This window comes from Erythrolamprus reginae, chromosome 10, assembly GCF_031021105.1.
Source record: "Erythrolamprus reginae isolate rEryReg1 chromosome 10, rEryReg1.hap1, whole genome shotgun sequence".
In the NCBI taxonomy this organism is placed as follows: domain Eukaryota; kingdom Metazoa; phylum Chordata; class Lepidosauria; order Squamata; family Dipsadidae; genus Erythrolamprus; species Erythrolamprus reginae.
In genome coordinates this window covers 49,510,856-49,527,516 of record NC_091959.1, presented here as the reverse complement: position 1 = coordinate 49,527,516, position 16,661 = coordinate 49,510,856, and the positions used below count along the sequence as shown (strand labels likewise).

Here is a 16,661-nt window from a genome sequence, read left to right as displayed (position 1 = left end):
TGATTTCTGACAGTCTCCAAATAGGTGAACCGTGCAGTCAGGCGGTAGGGAAAGCAAGGAGAATGCTTGGCTGCATAGCTAGAGGTATGACAAGCAGGAAGAGGGAGATTGTGATCCCGCTATATAGAGAGCGCTGGTGAGACCACATTTGGAATAATACTGTGTCCAGTTCTGGAGACCTCACCTATAAAAAGAGATGGATCAAATTGAATGGGTCCAAAGATGGGCTACAAAAATGGTGGAAGGTCTTAAGCATCAAATAGATCAGGAAAGACTTCATGGACTCAATCTGTCTAGTCTGGAGGACAGAAGGGAAAGGGGGGACATGATCGAAACATTTAAATATGTTCAAGTGTTAAATAAGGTCCAGGAGGGAAGTGTTTTTAATAGGAAAGTGAACACAAGGACAAGGGGGCACAATCTGAGGTTAGTTGGGGGAAAGATCAGAAGCCACGTGAGAAAATATTATTTGACTGAAATAGTAGATGCTTGGAACAAACTTCCAGCAGACATGTTTGGTCAATGCAGAGTCACTGAATTTAAACATGCCTGGGTTTAACATAGATCCATCCTGAGATAAAATACAGGAAATAGCATAAGGGCAGACCAGATGGACCAGGAGGTCTTTTTCAGCCGTCACTCTTCTATGTTTCTAAAAGGGGACATGTTTTCTGGGGTGGTGGGGATGCTGACCAGGCACTGCCGCTTTTGATAGTGCTTTGGGGTGGGGGGAGAAGACAGCCTGACTCAAAGGTCCTGCAGCCCGGCACGGCAGAGTGTGCCAAGAAACCATGAAATGCTGACCTCGAATCCAGCAGAAACCTCAAAGACTAAAAATGGCTGCTTGGAGCCCTGAAGGTTTGGCCACTCCGGGAACAAAGGGAGGGCTGTAATTTTGCCGTTGCTGTGGGTTTGTCTGTGGGTTCCCATGGTCCAGATTTAGAGAAATCTGCCCAATATTTATGACAGGCAGAGAGAGATGGACAGAACACCGACTCCTTTCATTTCTAACCGCCTTCAAGGAATGCTCCAGACGTAGCCTTTCCCTCGGGCTGTGGCGGCCCCTCCCCAGAAGCCCCTTCCCACCCCAGGGCTATTGAAAGCAAAACCTTTTGGGCTCCTTCCCGGCTCCACATTGCAGGATCTGCGTTTAAACTGGGCTTGCATTTTGTCATAAACCAGGATGTGGCCCCAGTTGGCACGATATACCACCAGAACAAACTACATGAGAGCTTAGGGCAACAGAGATGTGGCTGTTGAGCACCAGGGAAGATTTAAAAGAGGAAGGCAACGCGGTGATCATCTAAGCTTTGTTTCTTGGAGAGCTTTTAAAAGGTGGAGGTCATCTATGGAAATGAAAACTTGCAGGGTGTCCAGGGGGAAAAGCATTTGGAAATTCCACGATATTTCCCTGTAACTTGTGATCTAGTTAAGGCAATGGTCATAGATGACATCATACCAAACAGCTCAGCCATGGAGAAATAGCAGTAGCTGAGGAAGCAAGTTGTTGCCAGAGTTATGCCCATTTTTGCTCGACTCTGCCAGGCAGTGCAATATATATATATTTTTAAACAAAATTTTCCCGACTTTTAAACATTTTAATACACTTTGTTTTCCCCCCAATTTATTTGTTTTTTTCTCAAATTCCCTGATATTTCCCAAATCACCAATTTCCCTGATAATTCCCTGGTTTCTGTTTTCCAGGTTTGCTGGACACCCTGATTCTAAAACTTGGGTAAAACGGGCAGATCAAAATGGCTCGATCCAGCCCTTTTGACAAAAACTTCTCTTTATCATTTTACTGAAAGAGTAGTATTTTACTGAGAGGAGTCCAGGCTTGGAACCAACTTCCAGCAGACGTGGTTGGTCAATCCACAGTGACTGAATTGAAACATGTCGTTTGGCGGGCCCCAGGGGAAGAGCCTTCTCTGTGGCAGCCCCGGCCCTCTGGAATCAACTCCCCCCAGAGATTAGAACGGCCCCCACCCTCCTTGTCTTTTGCAAATAACTCAAGACCCACCTTTGTCGCCAGGCATGGGGGAGTTAGGATATTCCTTCCCCCTAGGCCATTACAAGTTATGTATGGTATGTTTGTGTGTATGTTTGGTTTTTATAATAAGGGTTTTTAGTTGTTTTATTAAATTGGATTGTTACATGTTGTTTTTTATCACTGTTGTTAGCCGCCCCGAGTCTGTGGAGAGGGGCGGCATACAAATCCAATAAGTAATAATAATAAAATAATAATAACATGCCTGGGATCAGCATAGACCCATCCTAAGATAAAATACAGGAAATAGTATCAGGGCAGACTAGATGGACCAGGAGGTCTTTTTCTGCCCTCAATCTTCTGTCTCTGCCAGAAAGCACTCCTTCGGATGCAAAATATTTCAGAATGGTGTATTTTTAAGCCTCTCTCCCTTTTGCCTTTGAATGGGGAGCCCTATTGCTGACCGGGATGGATTCAGAGGGATTACCCAGTTGCTGGGATCAACGGCAGGCAGGCCATGTTTCGGCAGCTGAGGACTGTTTTGGTTGGAAACCTGAGCTGCCGATAAATTATCCCAAATACAGGGTGGCAGCTGGCACTCAGGCAGGAGGGAGGGGTGACAAACCTTCGCCTGCCTGTCAGGAGCCTCTCCTCCCCGGCCTCTGAGGAATGCTGGCCGGGGCAGCCTTTGCAGGAGGGAAGTGCCACGTTGCGATTGTCCCCATCGCATCAGCCCGCCTGGACATGTCAATGGGCCCCTACTTTAAAGACCGTCCCCTCTGGCGCCTTCAATGGAGCCTCTTATTCTCATTAGGTAGGTTTTTAAAAATCCCTCAAGAGCAGCAGCTGCCGTTTCGCATGTGCTGAGAAATACCCTGCTGCTCTCTGGTGCTGGTTTTCCAATCTATGCCAAACGGTGAAATTCTTTGGGCAACGAAGAGATCGCAAGCTGACAGATACCGCCAGCCAGGCACCAGAGGGGGGGAATGCCAGACTTCCAAAATGTCAATTAGGACTGATAAAAAAAATGTGGTACAGTATTTCTCAAGCTTGGCACCTTGGACTTTAGCTCTCAGAACACCCCAGGCAACAAGCAACTGCTCGCTGGCCAATAGGTGGCTTGGCCTCACAGGTAAGACACCACCGGGAGATGTGAATTCTAGTCCTGCTTAGGCATGAAAGCCATCTGGGTGACCTTGGGTCAGTCCCTATTTTCCTCAGCTATTATAGGGCAGAGGTCCCCAAACGTGGCAACTTTAAGACTTGTGGACTTTTCTGGGACTTTCCACAAGTCTTAAAGTCGCCAAGTTTGAAGACTTCTGTTACAGGGAAACGAGCAAGGAGCATCAGGTATGTTCTCCACCTCGAGTTGCTTGTAAAAATAGCAAAGGTGTGATGTAAATAAAGAAAACGCAAATTAAAAGAGCTCGTTGTTCTGTAGAACAAACATATATTATCTCTGCATGTGTAGCACAGGCTGAACAGCAAACAAATTTGAAATGTGTGCATTAACAATCAATTAACTGATTAATTAATTAACAGGTGAAATAATATATTCCTTTCTTTAGAATTCCAACCTAGAAAATAGAAGAGACAGATTTACTGTACTTATCAGCCCTATCATGTTAAGGGAACATGAAGCCAGTAACATAAAACTACACTGTTGTCACTCCCCAAATCAATGACCAGAACTGTAGTCTTAAGCCCAAAGAGCCTCCAGACTGCTGGCATGCCATACACCATTGCTTGTCCCTGTGGACTCAAGGGTCACACCTGAAATGGCCCTGGGACTTTTCTTTGTAGCTAAGAGACAACTCTAACCCCCCTCCCCCGCCCCTTTTAGTGGCCATCCTTAAGGCTACAAATCATATCTCGGACAAAGACCTTTCACAGCGATAAAGGAGAAGAAGCCAAGAGCAAAAAGCTGCAGCAAAGCCAGTCTATCCTGTTGGCTCTAATACAGTCTTAACATTGTGCGTATGAGTTGTGCGTCTTTCCAAAACGTCGGTGGATCAAGCTCCTAAGATATCGTGCTGAGGCTACGAGGGGAATGAAGAGAAGCTGGCTCCCAGGTGTCCTACATACTGGCTGCGCTCTTCTCCGGTCCGTTGGAGTTTGGCCCCTGCTTCAACTTGTAATCCGCCAGGGCCGCTTTGATGGCGTCTTCTGCTAGCACTGGGGAGAAAGAGAGGAGGGGGGACACTGTCAGAGCTTGGAAAAACATATGATGTGGCTGTGTTTGAATGCAATCAAGTGAAAATTCTACTCACTCGAGCAGTGAAGTTTTACTGGCGGCAGGCAAAGCTCTTTAGCAATATCCGTGTTTTTTATCTTCAAGGCTTCATCAACCTGAAATTGAGCCAAATTGATAGTTTAGAAAGGCCTGGGTAGCTCTTTCCCCAGGAGCTTTTGCGTAGGTTTATTTTGCTTTAGAAATATTTATTTTACATGAGAGTATGCTCCACCAAGGCCGAAGGTTCACAATGTCTCTAAATACCGGCCTGGGGTTTGAAATGGGCAGCACGTACCGTCTTCCCTTTCACCCACTCTGTCGCCAAAGAACTCGAAGCGATTGCTGACCCGCAGCCAAACGTCTTAAACCTGGCGTCCACGATTTTTCCGTTTTCGTCCACCTCGACCTGAGGGCAGTTACAAAGACCCCGATTTTAGGGCAAGGCCAAGTAAGGGGAAGGGGACCGGCTGGGCGTGCTGAGCTGCCTGGAAAAAAGCAGGGCCTTTGCTTACCTGCAGTTTCATGACGTCACCACAGGCTGGGGCCCCCACCAGGCCAGTCCCCACATTCTTGGCTTTCTTGTCCAGGGAACCCACATTCCTGGGATTCTCGTAGTGATCGACCACCTGGAAGGGAAAATTCAGGGTGAAACTGAGAGAATCCTGGAGAATCCTCCTCACAGAAGAAAGGTAAAGAGAAGCTTCTCCCAATAAGCTTGCTTGGAGGTTGTGAAACGGGATTGACCAGCTCCCAAAAAGTGAGGCTGGGAGGCTTTTCTTGCCCACAACTGGGGCCCTTGAGGCTGGCTAAATGGCCCTTGCTGCTTTTCAGGGAGAGGCAGCACAAGAGGAATCAGGCCGAAGGAGGGAGAAAGAAAACTCACAACCCCGGGCTTTGTCTTTTTATCTCTTGCTTCTTCCTCCTCCGCCTGCTAAAAACAGAAACCGCCCTGCCTGCTCTGCCTCCTCCAATCCCATAAGCCCCGGTGTCTGTCTGTCTATCTATCATCTATTTATCTGCCTATCTATCATTTATCTATCGATTTATTTATTTATCTATCTATCTATCAATCAATTTATAATTTATCGTTTATCTATTCATCCATTTATTATGTCTGTTTGTCTGTGTCTATCTATCTACCTACCTACCTACCAACCAACCATATACTGTATATGCATATATATCTATGTCTTTGTTTTCGTAGATTTATATATCTATATTTCTCTATCTATCCTAATTTTATTTATACAGTATTTAGATTTATTTATTCGTTTAGATTTATAGGTCGCCCCTCTCCTGACGGACCCAGGGCGGCTGACAACCCGCAACCCCCCCTCCTCGGGGGTCTCCTTTGACGGGACCCCACCCCACCCCCCGAGGTTTCTCCTCCTTTGACAGCCTGGGCCGTGCAAGGGGCGGAGACGCAGCTCCCGTTATAGGGAGCGATGGGAGTTGTAGTCCCTCAGCTCGGGGGGTGGGGGAAGGCTACGGACCGTGTCCCATCTCCCCTCCCAAGGCCCGGCCCACCTTCTCGTGGTAGCCGGCGGCCGGAGGAGGCGGAGGCCGGGCTAGGCCAGGCCTGAGGAGCGCCGCGACCCTAACGCCACTAGCCCGCAACGCCGCCATCTTTGTCCCTTTCCGCAGCCACTGCGCAGTCGCGAGGAGGGGGCGGGGGTAAGCACGCAGTATCAACAGAAGGGTGGGGCGAGGCGAGCGTGACGCCATCAGGGCGCGACAAGGAGAAGGCGCCGAGCCACGTAGCCACGCCCCCCCCACTTGGCCGTCGAGGAGGGAGCTTAACCGCTCGCTCTGCCTGGCAGGTATTTCCTTGCGCCGCTGCTGAGCGGGAAAGCGCAGGCAAGCCTCCATGTCCAGGAGACGCCTCTCCCTCCCCCCGCCCTAATGACAAATCTCGGTTATCATTTTATACGGGTTTTTATTTCGTTCTAATTCCGCCCCCTCGTGGCTCAAGGGTTAGCCCCGCCTCCTCCCTCCCTCGCTGCACGGTGGGCGGGGGTGTGCTGGCTCCTCCCAGGGGTCTTTGCGGCAGCCAGAGGCTGCCTCCGAGGCCCCTTTGCCCGCGGCTTCCCTCTGCGAGTGCCTGTTTAGATCGCCACGCCCCTTCCCTCCCCGGAGCTCTTCCCGCGCCCGCTCGGCCTGGTGCGGAAGGTCCCACTAAAAAAACAACAACAACAACCTCGCCTCTTTTTTCAAGGTCCGAGCGCCCGGCTCTCTCCTTTGGCGGGCTCTTCTCGCTTCAGGCGCCGCTCGGGGCAGCCCGGACTTTCTGCGCACGCGCGCGCGAGGGGTCCTGTCGGTGAGGGCGCAGCGAGGGCGGCCGCCGGGCGCCATGTCGGACGGTGAGTGCTCGGACCTCGACCTGCTCATCCGGCTGATCGACCAACCGGTCGCTGACGACTCCGGTGACGACGACAGCAGCAGCAGCAGCAGCAGCTCCCCGGCCGAGGACCCCAACGCCGAGTGCTTCGAGGACGGCGACTATGACGAAGACGACGAGCCCTACTGGCGCAGCAGGCTCACGGGCGAAACGGACATCGACATCGACATCAGGTGCCTGCAAGAAAAGGTGAGGAGGGGGCGCGGCTTCGGGCAGGTAGGACACGCCCACCCCTCTATGCTCCGCCCAGGGATGAAAAGGTGCGGGGGCGCATGGGAATAGTAATGAATTGGGGAGGAAGAGGAAGGAGCCCCTCCTGGCCTGAGCCCCTGGGGGGGGGCTTTGTTGCTTTGGGAGGGGATTCCCAGGGACCCCCCCCCCGCTTCTATAATAATAATAATAATAATAACACGGCTAGTCCTCGACTTACGACCCCGGTGCAGGGGGTCCCTGGCCCGAAGGCTTTGAGGGGGGGCGGGTTTGTTGCTTTATGTATGTATTTATTTTTTATTTTTTTATTTTTTTATTTTATTTGTATGCCACCCTTCTTCTCTGAGGATTATTGTGAGCCGCCCTGAGTCTTCGGAGAGGACCGGCATACAAATCTATTATTATTATTATTATTATTATTATTATTATTATTATTATTATTCGGCTGGCTTACAGCATGTAATATAAACAGTAAAATACAAAGACAAATCTAAATTAATTAAAACTAGAAACAGAGAAGATTGATGGCAGAAAAAGACCTCCTGGTCCGAGTCTACGGAGAGGGGCGGCATACAAATCTAACAAATAATAATAATAAATAATAATCTGGTCTGCCCTTATACTATTTCCTGTATTTCATCTTAGAATGGATCTATGTTTATCCCAGGCATGCTTACATTAAGTGGCTGTGGATTTACCAACCATAACTACTGGAAGTTTGTTCCAAGCCTCTACTCCCCTTTCAGTAAAATAATATATTCTCAAGTTGCTTCTGATCGTTCCCGCAACTCGCCTCCGATTGTGCCCCCCTTGTTCTTGGGTTCACTTTCCTATTAAAAACACTTCCCTCCTGAACCTTATTGAGCCCTTTCACATATTTAAATGTTTTGGTCATGTCCCCCCTTTCCCTTCTGTCCTCTAGACTAGACAGATTTAATCCATAAGTAAATTTTGCCAAGATCCCTGGATGGCACTCATCAATAGCTTTTAGCTAGGTGTCTGTCGAACTGTGTAAATAAAACAACTTGTTTTGACAATGTTTTTTTAGTTGTACTACAATGAGAATGATTACGACAGTCACGTGGATCTGATAAAAATATTGCGCCGGGAAAAGAAACTCTGCACCCTTCATGCAGCCCGCCAGAGAATGAGCAAAGTTTTTCCACTCACTGAAGGTAAGCAAAGTCTCTTGGTCTTGCAGAAATTCAAATCTTGATATATATCCCATGAATGGAAATGGGATACTGAGTGATCACAAAAAAAATTTCCTCCATAAATGAAAGAGTTGTTACTGGTAAAGTTTGCATATAGAGTGAAAGGGTCTAACATGCATTTTCAATTGAAGCATTTAATAAGAATAAACCGCTGGGATATATAGGTCACATTTATTGAATAACTCAGGACCTGCAGAGGTAAAACGAAGCAGGTGGAAATAACCCTTAAAACATTCCTGTGCAACTATAGGGCAAAGCCCCCTGCTGAGCAAGGGAAGGTCCCCTTGGCCTTGAACTTGACCTCCCCTTGCTCCTCGCCACGCCCATGCATGTGGGGAGACTCACCCACCCAGACTTTGCAGTCTACCTCCAAAGACTGCAAGATTAATTGGGGGGGGGGATATACAATCCTGCTGATGTACTGGGAATTGGGGGTGCATACACTACATTTACAATCAAATTTTGTACTGTATAGGCTCGATCTGCACTGAGAGTGCAATACCTTTTGGTAAGGTTTGAAAACCTTAGCAAAAAAGCAGCTAACATGTTTATTTTGTGTTGAAACAGAGAAACATAGAAGATTGACCACAGAAAAAGACCTCATAGTCCATCTAGTCTGCCTTTAAGTAGTATATATTCCTGTATTTTATCTTAGGATGGATATATGTTTATCCCAGACATGTTTAAATTCAGTTACTGTGGATTGACCAACCACGTCAGCTGGAAGTTTGTTCCAAGCATCTACTCCTTTCAGTAAAATAATATTTTCTCCCGTTGCTTCTGATCTTTCCCCCAACTAACCTCAGATTGGGCCCCCTTGTTCTTGTGTTCACTTTCCTGTTAAAAACACTTCCCTCCTGGAACTTATTTAATCCTTTCACATATTTAAATGTTTCCATCACATCCCCCCTTTTCCTTCTGTCCTCCAGACTATACAGATTGAGTTCATGAAGTCTTTCCTGATACGTTTTATGCTAAAGACCTTCCACCATTTTTGTAGCCCGTCTTTGGACCCGTTCAATTTTATCCATCTCTTTTTGTAGGTGAGGTCTCCAGAACTGAACACAGTATTATTCCAAATGTGGTCTCACCAGCGCTTTATACAGCAGGATCACCATCTCCCTCTTCCTGCTTGTTATACCTCTAGCTATGCAGCCATGCCTTCTACTCGCTTTCCCTGTTCATTCATTTTGAGACTGTCAGAAATCACTACCCCTAAATCCTTCTCTTGTGAAGTTTTTGCTAACACAGAACTGCCAATACAATACTCAGACTGAGGTTTCCTCTTCCCTAAGTGCATTATTTTACATCTGGAAACATTAAACATTGAGATTTGCACTCACACTAGTCCAGTTTTGACAGCATCAGAGAATATATCCCCAGGTGAAAATGTGCAGCAATTTGTACTGCTGTGGGTCCCGTTAAATGTGCACATGCCGTTGTTTTTTAAACAAAGGTGGTTCCTGTGCCAGGGCCTTTGCTCATTTTCCCCAGATCTTTGGGTGGGTGGGCGGGTGGGTGGGGTAGAAATTTGGCAATTTGAAGGGGGTAGCAATATTCAAGATCGGCTCAACCACCAAACTCCCAGAGAGTAGAAGCTTTTCTGGCAAACATTTTACCGCGCTTTTAAATGAAAGCTGAGGTTTCTTAATTATGTCGCCTGTTTTATCTTCTGTTTTCTGGGTTGCATTAAAAATGGCAGCTTTGCTGTAATTTTAGTTAAAATTACTAGTGATTTACTTGTGGCACCACCTAATTGCCGCCAGATGTTTGGCTCGTATCACGATGGAAACCAAGCAAAACTCCGGAGCGTTTACACTAGAGAATTATTTAGGTTAAATTATTTTCAGAAAAGATTTTGATTTCTTGAAATGTAAGTAGAACGTAGCTATGTGAACATGTGTTCAGACTTAAACCCTGTTGAATTTAGTAGATGCTGTGTTTCCCCGAAAATAAGACCTTGCTCTCTTATTTCAGCTCATGCGCTGGAAAGGCTAATTGGCCTTTTTATGGGGACATGTCTTATTGTCAGGGAAACATGGTACATACGTGTATTCGACTAATGATCACTACTAATGATCACTTTAAGGATCGTTTAAGGGGTGACTTGATCGACGTGCATAAAATCCTGCATGGGATAGAAACGGTGGATAGAGAAAAATCCTTTTCTCTCTCACACAATACCAGGACGAGGGCCCCCTCCCTAAAGCTCATAGGCAGAGGGTCCTTGGTTGATGGGATTCCCTTCCAAAAGAGGTCGTGACAGCTGTCAGTCTGGAGAGCTTCCAGGCAGGATTAGACAGATTCATAGATGCCAAGTGCATCATAGGTGATTATTGAAACGGATGTCCATGTGCCACCTCTGTTGGTTGAGACAGGCAGGGTTCCCTTGGGTCCCATTTGTTGGGGGTCAAGGGAAAGGGAGGGTGTTGCCTTCTCCTTCTGCTCAAGATCTCCATGGACAATTGGGGGGCCACTGTCACACCGAATGCTGGACTCGATGGGCTTTGGCCTGATTCAGCATGGCTCTTGTTATGTTCTTATGTAATTTTAACTAAAACTACATACATATTTGTCCCTGCTTTAGTAATACGTTATGTAGCAATATCCTTTGCTGGATTAAACTCTGGTAGCCTCCTAACCTTTGGCTTCCTCCCATGTTCACAGACCTGTGGCTAACCTGGCTGAAGGATGAGATTGCGCGGGCTGAAGAAGACTCGGACCGGGAGAAGATCTACGAGCTATTTGAGAGAGCTGTGAAAGACTACCTCTGTGAGTTTCCCTTTAAATGGAAATAGCCTTTCAGGCGCAATCAAAGGCACGGAGATAAACTGGATTGAAGGCGTAAGAGATTCTCCAAAGAACTTGCGCTGCTGGAGGAACTGAAAAAGTCAGAGTTCACTTCAGCTTCTTTTCTCCAAAGCCCCCCAAAAGTGATTCCTTCCCCCCCCCCCTGGCTTTTTTCCCTAGGTCCTAATGTCTGGCTGGAGTATGCCCAGTACTCCATTGGGGGCATCGGCCAGGAAGGAGGGATCGCCAGAGTTCGCGACATCCTGGAACGGGCGGTAATCGCGGTTGGTCTCCACGTCACCAAAGGAGCTTCTATTTGGGAGGCCTACCGGGAATTTGAAAACGCCATGTTGGCGACAATGCAGGTAAACATCCAGCAGATGTGGTTGGTCAATCCACAGTCACTGAATGTAAACATGCCTGGGATCAACATAGATCCATCCTAAGATAAAATACAGGCGAGATGGACCAGGAGGCCTTTTTCTGCCGTCAGTCTTCTAGGTTTCTATGAATGAGGAAGGAAATAGTAAATAGTATTACTAATAATTTTCCTTTTTGTTCTCTCTTTTTGTATAAGCATATAATATTTTAAAATATAAAGAAATTTAATTAATAAGTTTAATATTAAAAATATAGAGTTAAATCTAACAAGAATGTAATTTACATGTGTGGTATTTCTGCTTAGATCTGATTATAGTTAGGATTTTTTATATTTTTGTATTAGATAGACTTCTAGGACAAGCGGAGCAATGGTAGCTCCTTAAGTGTTTAGTCTTGTATGTCTTTGTTTGTCTTTTTAAAAAACTCAATAAAAATATTTTTTTTAAAAAAGAATGAGGAAGGAAAGAAGGAAGGACAGAAAGAGAAGGAAGGAAAGAGGGAAAGAAGGAAAGAAAGAACGAAGGAAGGAAGGGTGGATCCACAGTAACTCAATGTAAACATGCCTGGGATAAACATAGATCCATCTTAAGATAAAATGCAGGAAATAGGATAAGGGCAGGCGAGATGGACCAGGAGGTCTTTTTCTGCCCTCAATCTTCTATGTTTGTATGTAGAAGTTCCTGACCCAGGATTGGGAGGTGTCTTTTTTTAAAATCATTCATGCATGTGCATCTTTTAGCTGCTTTTGGCTCCTCGGGGTGTCCAGCAAACCTGGAAATCAGGGAATTATCAGGGAGTTTGTGAAAAAAACGGAATAAATCAGGGGAAAAAACTGTATTAAAATGTTTAAAAGCCAGGGAAACAGCGGATCGCGCTGCCTGGCAGAGTCCAGCAAAAATGAGCACAACTGTGGCAAGAACTTGCTTCCTCAGCTACTGTTATTTCTCCACGGCTCAGCCGTTTGGTGTGATGTCATCTACGACCGCGGCCTTAACTAGATCGCAAGTGACAGGGAAATGTCAGGGAAACATCAGGGAATCTCAAAATGCTTCTGCCGCTGAGGGCCAAGGCCGATCCATGTGCTTTGTTCCTCCCCTGGCAGCCCGAACCCGGCGGTGTCGCAACCCCTGAGCAGGAGCAAAAGATCAAGGCGCAACTGGACAAGATCCACTCGCTCTATCGCCGGGAGCTGGGGATTCCCCTGATAGGTAAGGGTCATGGCAAAGGGTCATTTATCGCTTGCCCCCTCAACCCAAGGTCTGTCCCCAAATCCTTCAGCTGCTGCTTCTTTTTAAAAAAAAATAAAGGTAATAAATTTTCTATTAATTACATTTCTTAGTGCTTAATAAACATTGTACAGTGATCCCCCGGTTATTGCGTCCCCGACCATTGCGAACAGGGTAATTCGCGATTTTTCAACCCGGAAGTCAAAATACCATCTACGCATGCGTGCCGGGCACGCATGCGTAGATGGCAACCGGGAGATCAGCTGCTGGGCGGCTTCCCTGGGTCTTCCCCCTCTTTCTAGCGTCAGCGAGGAGTTTCCCCACCGTCCACGCAAACTCCTCGCTGCCGCTCGCCCGCCCTTCGCCTGCCCATGCCGTTCGCTCCCCCCTCTTGCTGGCGGGAGGGCGAGAAGCCCTCCCCAGCACCCGCTCGCCCGCCCTTCGCCGCTCGCCCGCCCTTCGCCCTGGCCGCTTCTTCCCAGCGGAGAAATTCCAGCCCCCACCTGGTCCCGCCCGATCCTCCTCCCTGAGGCAGCTCGCCCTCCCATGGCCGCTTCCTCCACCCTCCATCGCAAGCCCTCGCCACCGCAGCCAACACGCGCTGCGATCTTCAAGCCCGGCTCCTTTCGGCCCAGCATCCCGGGCCAAGCAGCTGCCTTCCGTGACTGAGTCTGGCTGGCCCGGAAGATCGTAGCGCGCGTTGGCTGCACCGGCGGCGACATTGCTGCCGGCTTGGCTTCGCTCGCCGCTGCAGCCAACGCGCGCTACGATCTTCCGGGCCAGCCAGGCTCAGCGGATCAAGGCCGGCTCCTCTCGGCCCAAGCGGCTGCCTTCCGTCACTGAGCCTGGCTCGCCCGGAAGATCGTAGCGCGCGTTGGCTGCAGCGGCGAGCGAAGCCAAGCCGGCAGCAATGTCGCCGCCAGTGCAGCCAACGCGCGCTACGATCTTCCGGGCCAGCCAGGCTCAGCGGATCAAGGCAGCCGCTTGGGCCGAGAGGAGCCGGCCTTGATCCGCTGAGCCTTCACATTCCTCCAAGTCATTTCGCCGCTCATGTCCTGGCTAAACCGGGCAGCAGGAGACAGGCTTTGAGTTTTGGCTGCGGGGCGAGGGAGTTAGGAAAGTCCTACTTCTCCCCCCGCAGCCAAAACTCAAAGCCTGTCTCCTGCTGCCCGGTTTAGCCAGGACACGAGCGGCGAAATGACTTGGAGGAATGTGAAGCTGAAACCGGCCGGTTTCAGCTTCACATTCCTCCAAGTCATTTCGCCGCTCGTGTCCTGGCTAAACCGGGCAGCAGGAGACAGGCGGTGGGCTGGGAGCCGCAGGCGAAAGGAGCTCGGGCATTGTTCTCCGGACCCCGCCCCCAGCCTGGAGAGGGAAAGGGCCGCCGCGGGGCTGAGCGGGCGGGGTCCGGAGAACAATGCCTGGCGCCGCGCTCCGATGCCCGAGCTCCTTTCGCCTGCGGCTCCCAGCAGCACTTTGAATCCAGCAGCTTCTGCTGGATACGGGCGGTGGGTGGGACGAGCGGCGCGGAAGCCAGGGGCTGTGGCAGCTCGCCCCCCCCATCGCCCGTATCCAGCAGAAGCGGCGGGATTCAAAGGGATTCAAGGCTAACTTCTGCGCTTGGCTTGAGGACTCAGCTCGGAAGCTGCACGGGTGTTTTAAAAGGTCTCCGCCGGCATGGGGGGCTTCCTACCACCTCCCGAACCCCCAACTCGGGTTTGGGGGGGTGCTAAGAAGCCCCCCATGCCGGCGGAGACCTTTTAAAACACCCGTGCAGCTTCCGAGCTGAGTCCTCAATCTTCGGCTCCTCGCTAGCGCTGCGGAAGTAAAAACACCATCTGCACATGCGCAGATGGTGTTTGTACTTCCGCAGCGCTACTTCGCGAAAACCCGCTCGTTGCGGGGGTTCCTGGAACGGAACCCTCGCAACGAGCGGGGGATCACTGTATTGCCTGGGCATTTAATCCCCTTAGCCACACAGATTCTATTCTTAATCTCCCTCCCTTTTCCCCCCCAACCACTGATAAAACAAGTTCCATGTTTGATAATGTTCTGTGTTTTCTTTCTGTTTGGTTTTCAAAGCACGTCTGTCCATTTTCTGCACAATCTAATGTCTTGCTTCGTGTTTCTTCATTTTTCCAATATTGCGTGAAGATAATCCTCACTGCTTAGACACTGTTGATATTAAATACCTACTTTTCTTATCAAAATTTACTCATATCATCTCTAATAAAAACATTTCAGAGTTAAAAATCTACATTTCCCTATTATCTTTTCTAGCCATATGTATATTTTGGCTCAATTTCCCCCCCCCCCCCCTTTAGCGGAAGTCCCCCGCATATGTTATAATGTGCCCGTCTTGATTATATTTGCAACATTTGCTAGAATGATTTTTTTTTAAGCTAAAATCCTGTGGCTTCTTGTTCCTCGATTCCAGAAGGAATGGGGGGGTGGGGTGTTTCTGAGTTTTGCAAGGGGCACCAAAAGCCGAAGCAGCCGCGGGGGGGCTTAAGGCGAGGGAGGGGTCTGGGAGTCCGCCCACCCCTTCTTGGCTGACACAGGCCTGTCTCTCTCTTTCTGGAGACATGGAATCGACACTGATGGAATACGAAAACTGGTCTGACAAGCCAATGCCAGAGGCCCCACTGCACATCTACGGAAAGGCTCTGAAGCAGTTGCAGAAGTACAAGCCTTTCGAGAACGCCCTGGTAAGTGGCTCCCCTCCCACCCATAAGGGTCACCCCGGCCCACCACCCTCCTCCCTCTGAGGCCCTTCCTTCCCAATGGCAGCGCCTTCTTCTCTGGGCTCCCAGCTTTCCTTTGGGAGGCATTTGTTGGCTTGTCTCAGTTAGCTATGAGACCTTCGACAACACCGAGCAGAGAATTTTAACCGAGCGTGGATGTGTGATCAAGCCAAGACACAGACTTAGTTAAATAAGTATTATTTACATATAAACAAAACATAAACAATCCAGAATAAGCACGAAGTGAATACAGAATAATACGCACTGAGCAATTACAAGATTAAAGCAGAAAGCAAAACACAATATAGATAAAAGCACAAAGCAAAACACAATATAGATAAAAGCAGAAAGCAAAACACAATATAGATAAAAGCACAAAGCAAAACACAATATAGATAAAAGCACAAAGCAAAATACAATATAGATAATATGCACGAAGCTAAAATACAATATAGATAAAAGCACAAAGCTTATACAAGCACGAAGCTTGGACACAACTCCCCCCACCCGTCTCAGGCAAAAGGGAAGGAAAGGAAAGGACCAAGCAAAATAATGAGCTTTTATAGCTTCAATGAGAAAGTGATGAAACACCCTTGAATATTAACTCTTCAAGTACAAGTTAACCCTTTGAGTGCACATTAACTCTTTAAGTACAAGTTTGGTACAGTTTACAATATGGAGTTTACAATGGCAATCCCTAACAACCATGTACCCTGTACTAACAGTATTTTTGGGGTGGGTCTTTTTATAAGGGGCGCTGCAGGAAGGTTCTGGAAGTTGCCGTCAAGCTGGTCAGGGGAAGAGGAACAAAACTGCTTCTAGGTCTATGTTAAATTGGTGGTATCTAAACGATATCACTGGGGAGCAGCAATTTCGTTGCCTTAAATCTGTCACTTGCTTTCCACTAACTTTTGGCCTCTGGATCCAGAAATAGCCACAGTTTTTGTCTGCCACGTCAACTTTTCAAGCTACAGGATGCCCTCAAAATTCATACAAATTTTACCAAATATACTGTTTACAAAGAATAATTTTATTCATACAAAGGCTATAAGAGTTACTGCAAGTTAAATTGTGTTCATACAAACAGTTTTTTTTAAATTGAATGGTAATTATGCATGTTAAGGTAAAAATTTGCGCTTGTAGCTTTTTCTGGAGTGTTTATAATCTGTGGACATTCTCGCTCAATGCTCCAACAATAGTCAGCCATCCTATGTCCATCCCACCTACCTTGATCCCCTGTCTCCATGACCTTCCAATCTCGGTGGAATTGCTCACCCTTCTCATCACTAACTGCACCAAGATTTTCCAGGAAGTGAGCAAGACGGCTATGTAAAAACGGCAATTTGATGCTCATGTTGCAACCTCAAAATTCTCATAAGGTGTAGAGAAAAAACTTGATGTGGTAGAAGAAAACTAACTACAGTTTTGAAACCAGCATTTATTTATTCATTCATTCATTCATTCATTCATTCATTCAT

At 47.8% G+C, this 16,661-nt stretch overlaps 2 protein-coding genes across 2 annotated transcripts in view; one reads left to right on the top strand and one right to left on the bottom strand.

The window, feature by feature from the left end:
• Positions 1–3,417: 3,417 nt before the first annotated feature.
• Positions 3,418–6,170, bottom strand: ISCU (iron-sulfur cluster assembly enzyme). Its single transcript, XM_070763336.1, has 5 exons — positions 5,748–6,170; positions 4,733–4,846; positions 4,516–4,626; positions 4,258–4,336; positions 3,418–4,162 (listed from the first exon to the last, which is right to left on the bottom strand). Exons 1-5 carry the CDS (start codon positions 6,087–6,089, stop codon positions 4,065–4,067), a joined length of 744 nt encoding a protein of 247 aa, XP_070619437.1. The 5' UTR covers positions 6,090–6,170; the 3' UTR covers positions 3,418–4,064.
• SART3 (spliceosome associated factor 3, U4/U6 recycling protein) overlaps positions 5,919–16,661 on the top strand; it is a 25,509-nt gene continuing 14,766 nt past the window's right edge. The window contains exons 1-7 of the mRNA XM_070763335.1: positions 5,919–6,040; positions 6,436–6,807; positions 7,877–8,003; positions 10,710–10,814; positions 11,013–11,197; positions 12,316–12,421; positions 15,023–15,147. Of these exons, the coding sequence (XP_070619436.1) occupies positions 6,571–6,807; positions 7,877–8,003; positions 10,710–10,814; positions 11,013–11,197; positions 12,316–12,421; positions 15,023–15,147 (885 nt within the window). The 5' untranslated portion in view covers positions 5,919–6,040; positions 6,436–6,570. The remainder of the gene's footprint in view (positions 6,041–6,435; positions 6,808–7,876; positions 8,004–10,709; positions 10,815–11,012; positions 11,198–12,315; positions 12,422–15,022; positions 15,148–16,661) is intronic.

What these genes read in the sequence shown, in the direction of transcription:
- ISCU (XM_070763336.1), bottom strand. Translation starts at nt 6,089, where the DNA reads ATGGAGGCTTGCCTGCGCTTTCCCGCTCAGCAGCGGCGCAAGGAAATA. An exon ending in CCGCCGGCTACCACGAGAAG is followed by an intron (nt 4,847 to 5,747) that starts GTGGGCCGGGCC and finishes TTTCCCTTCCAG; the next exon opens with GTGGTCGATCACTACGAGAA. An exon ending in AGTAAAACTTCACTGCTCGA is followed by an intron (nt 4,163 to 4,257) that starts GTGAGTAGAATT and finishes CTTTCTCCCCAG; the next exon opens with TGCTAGCAGAAGACGCCATC.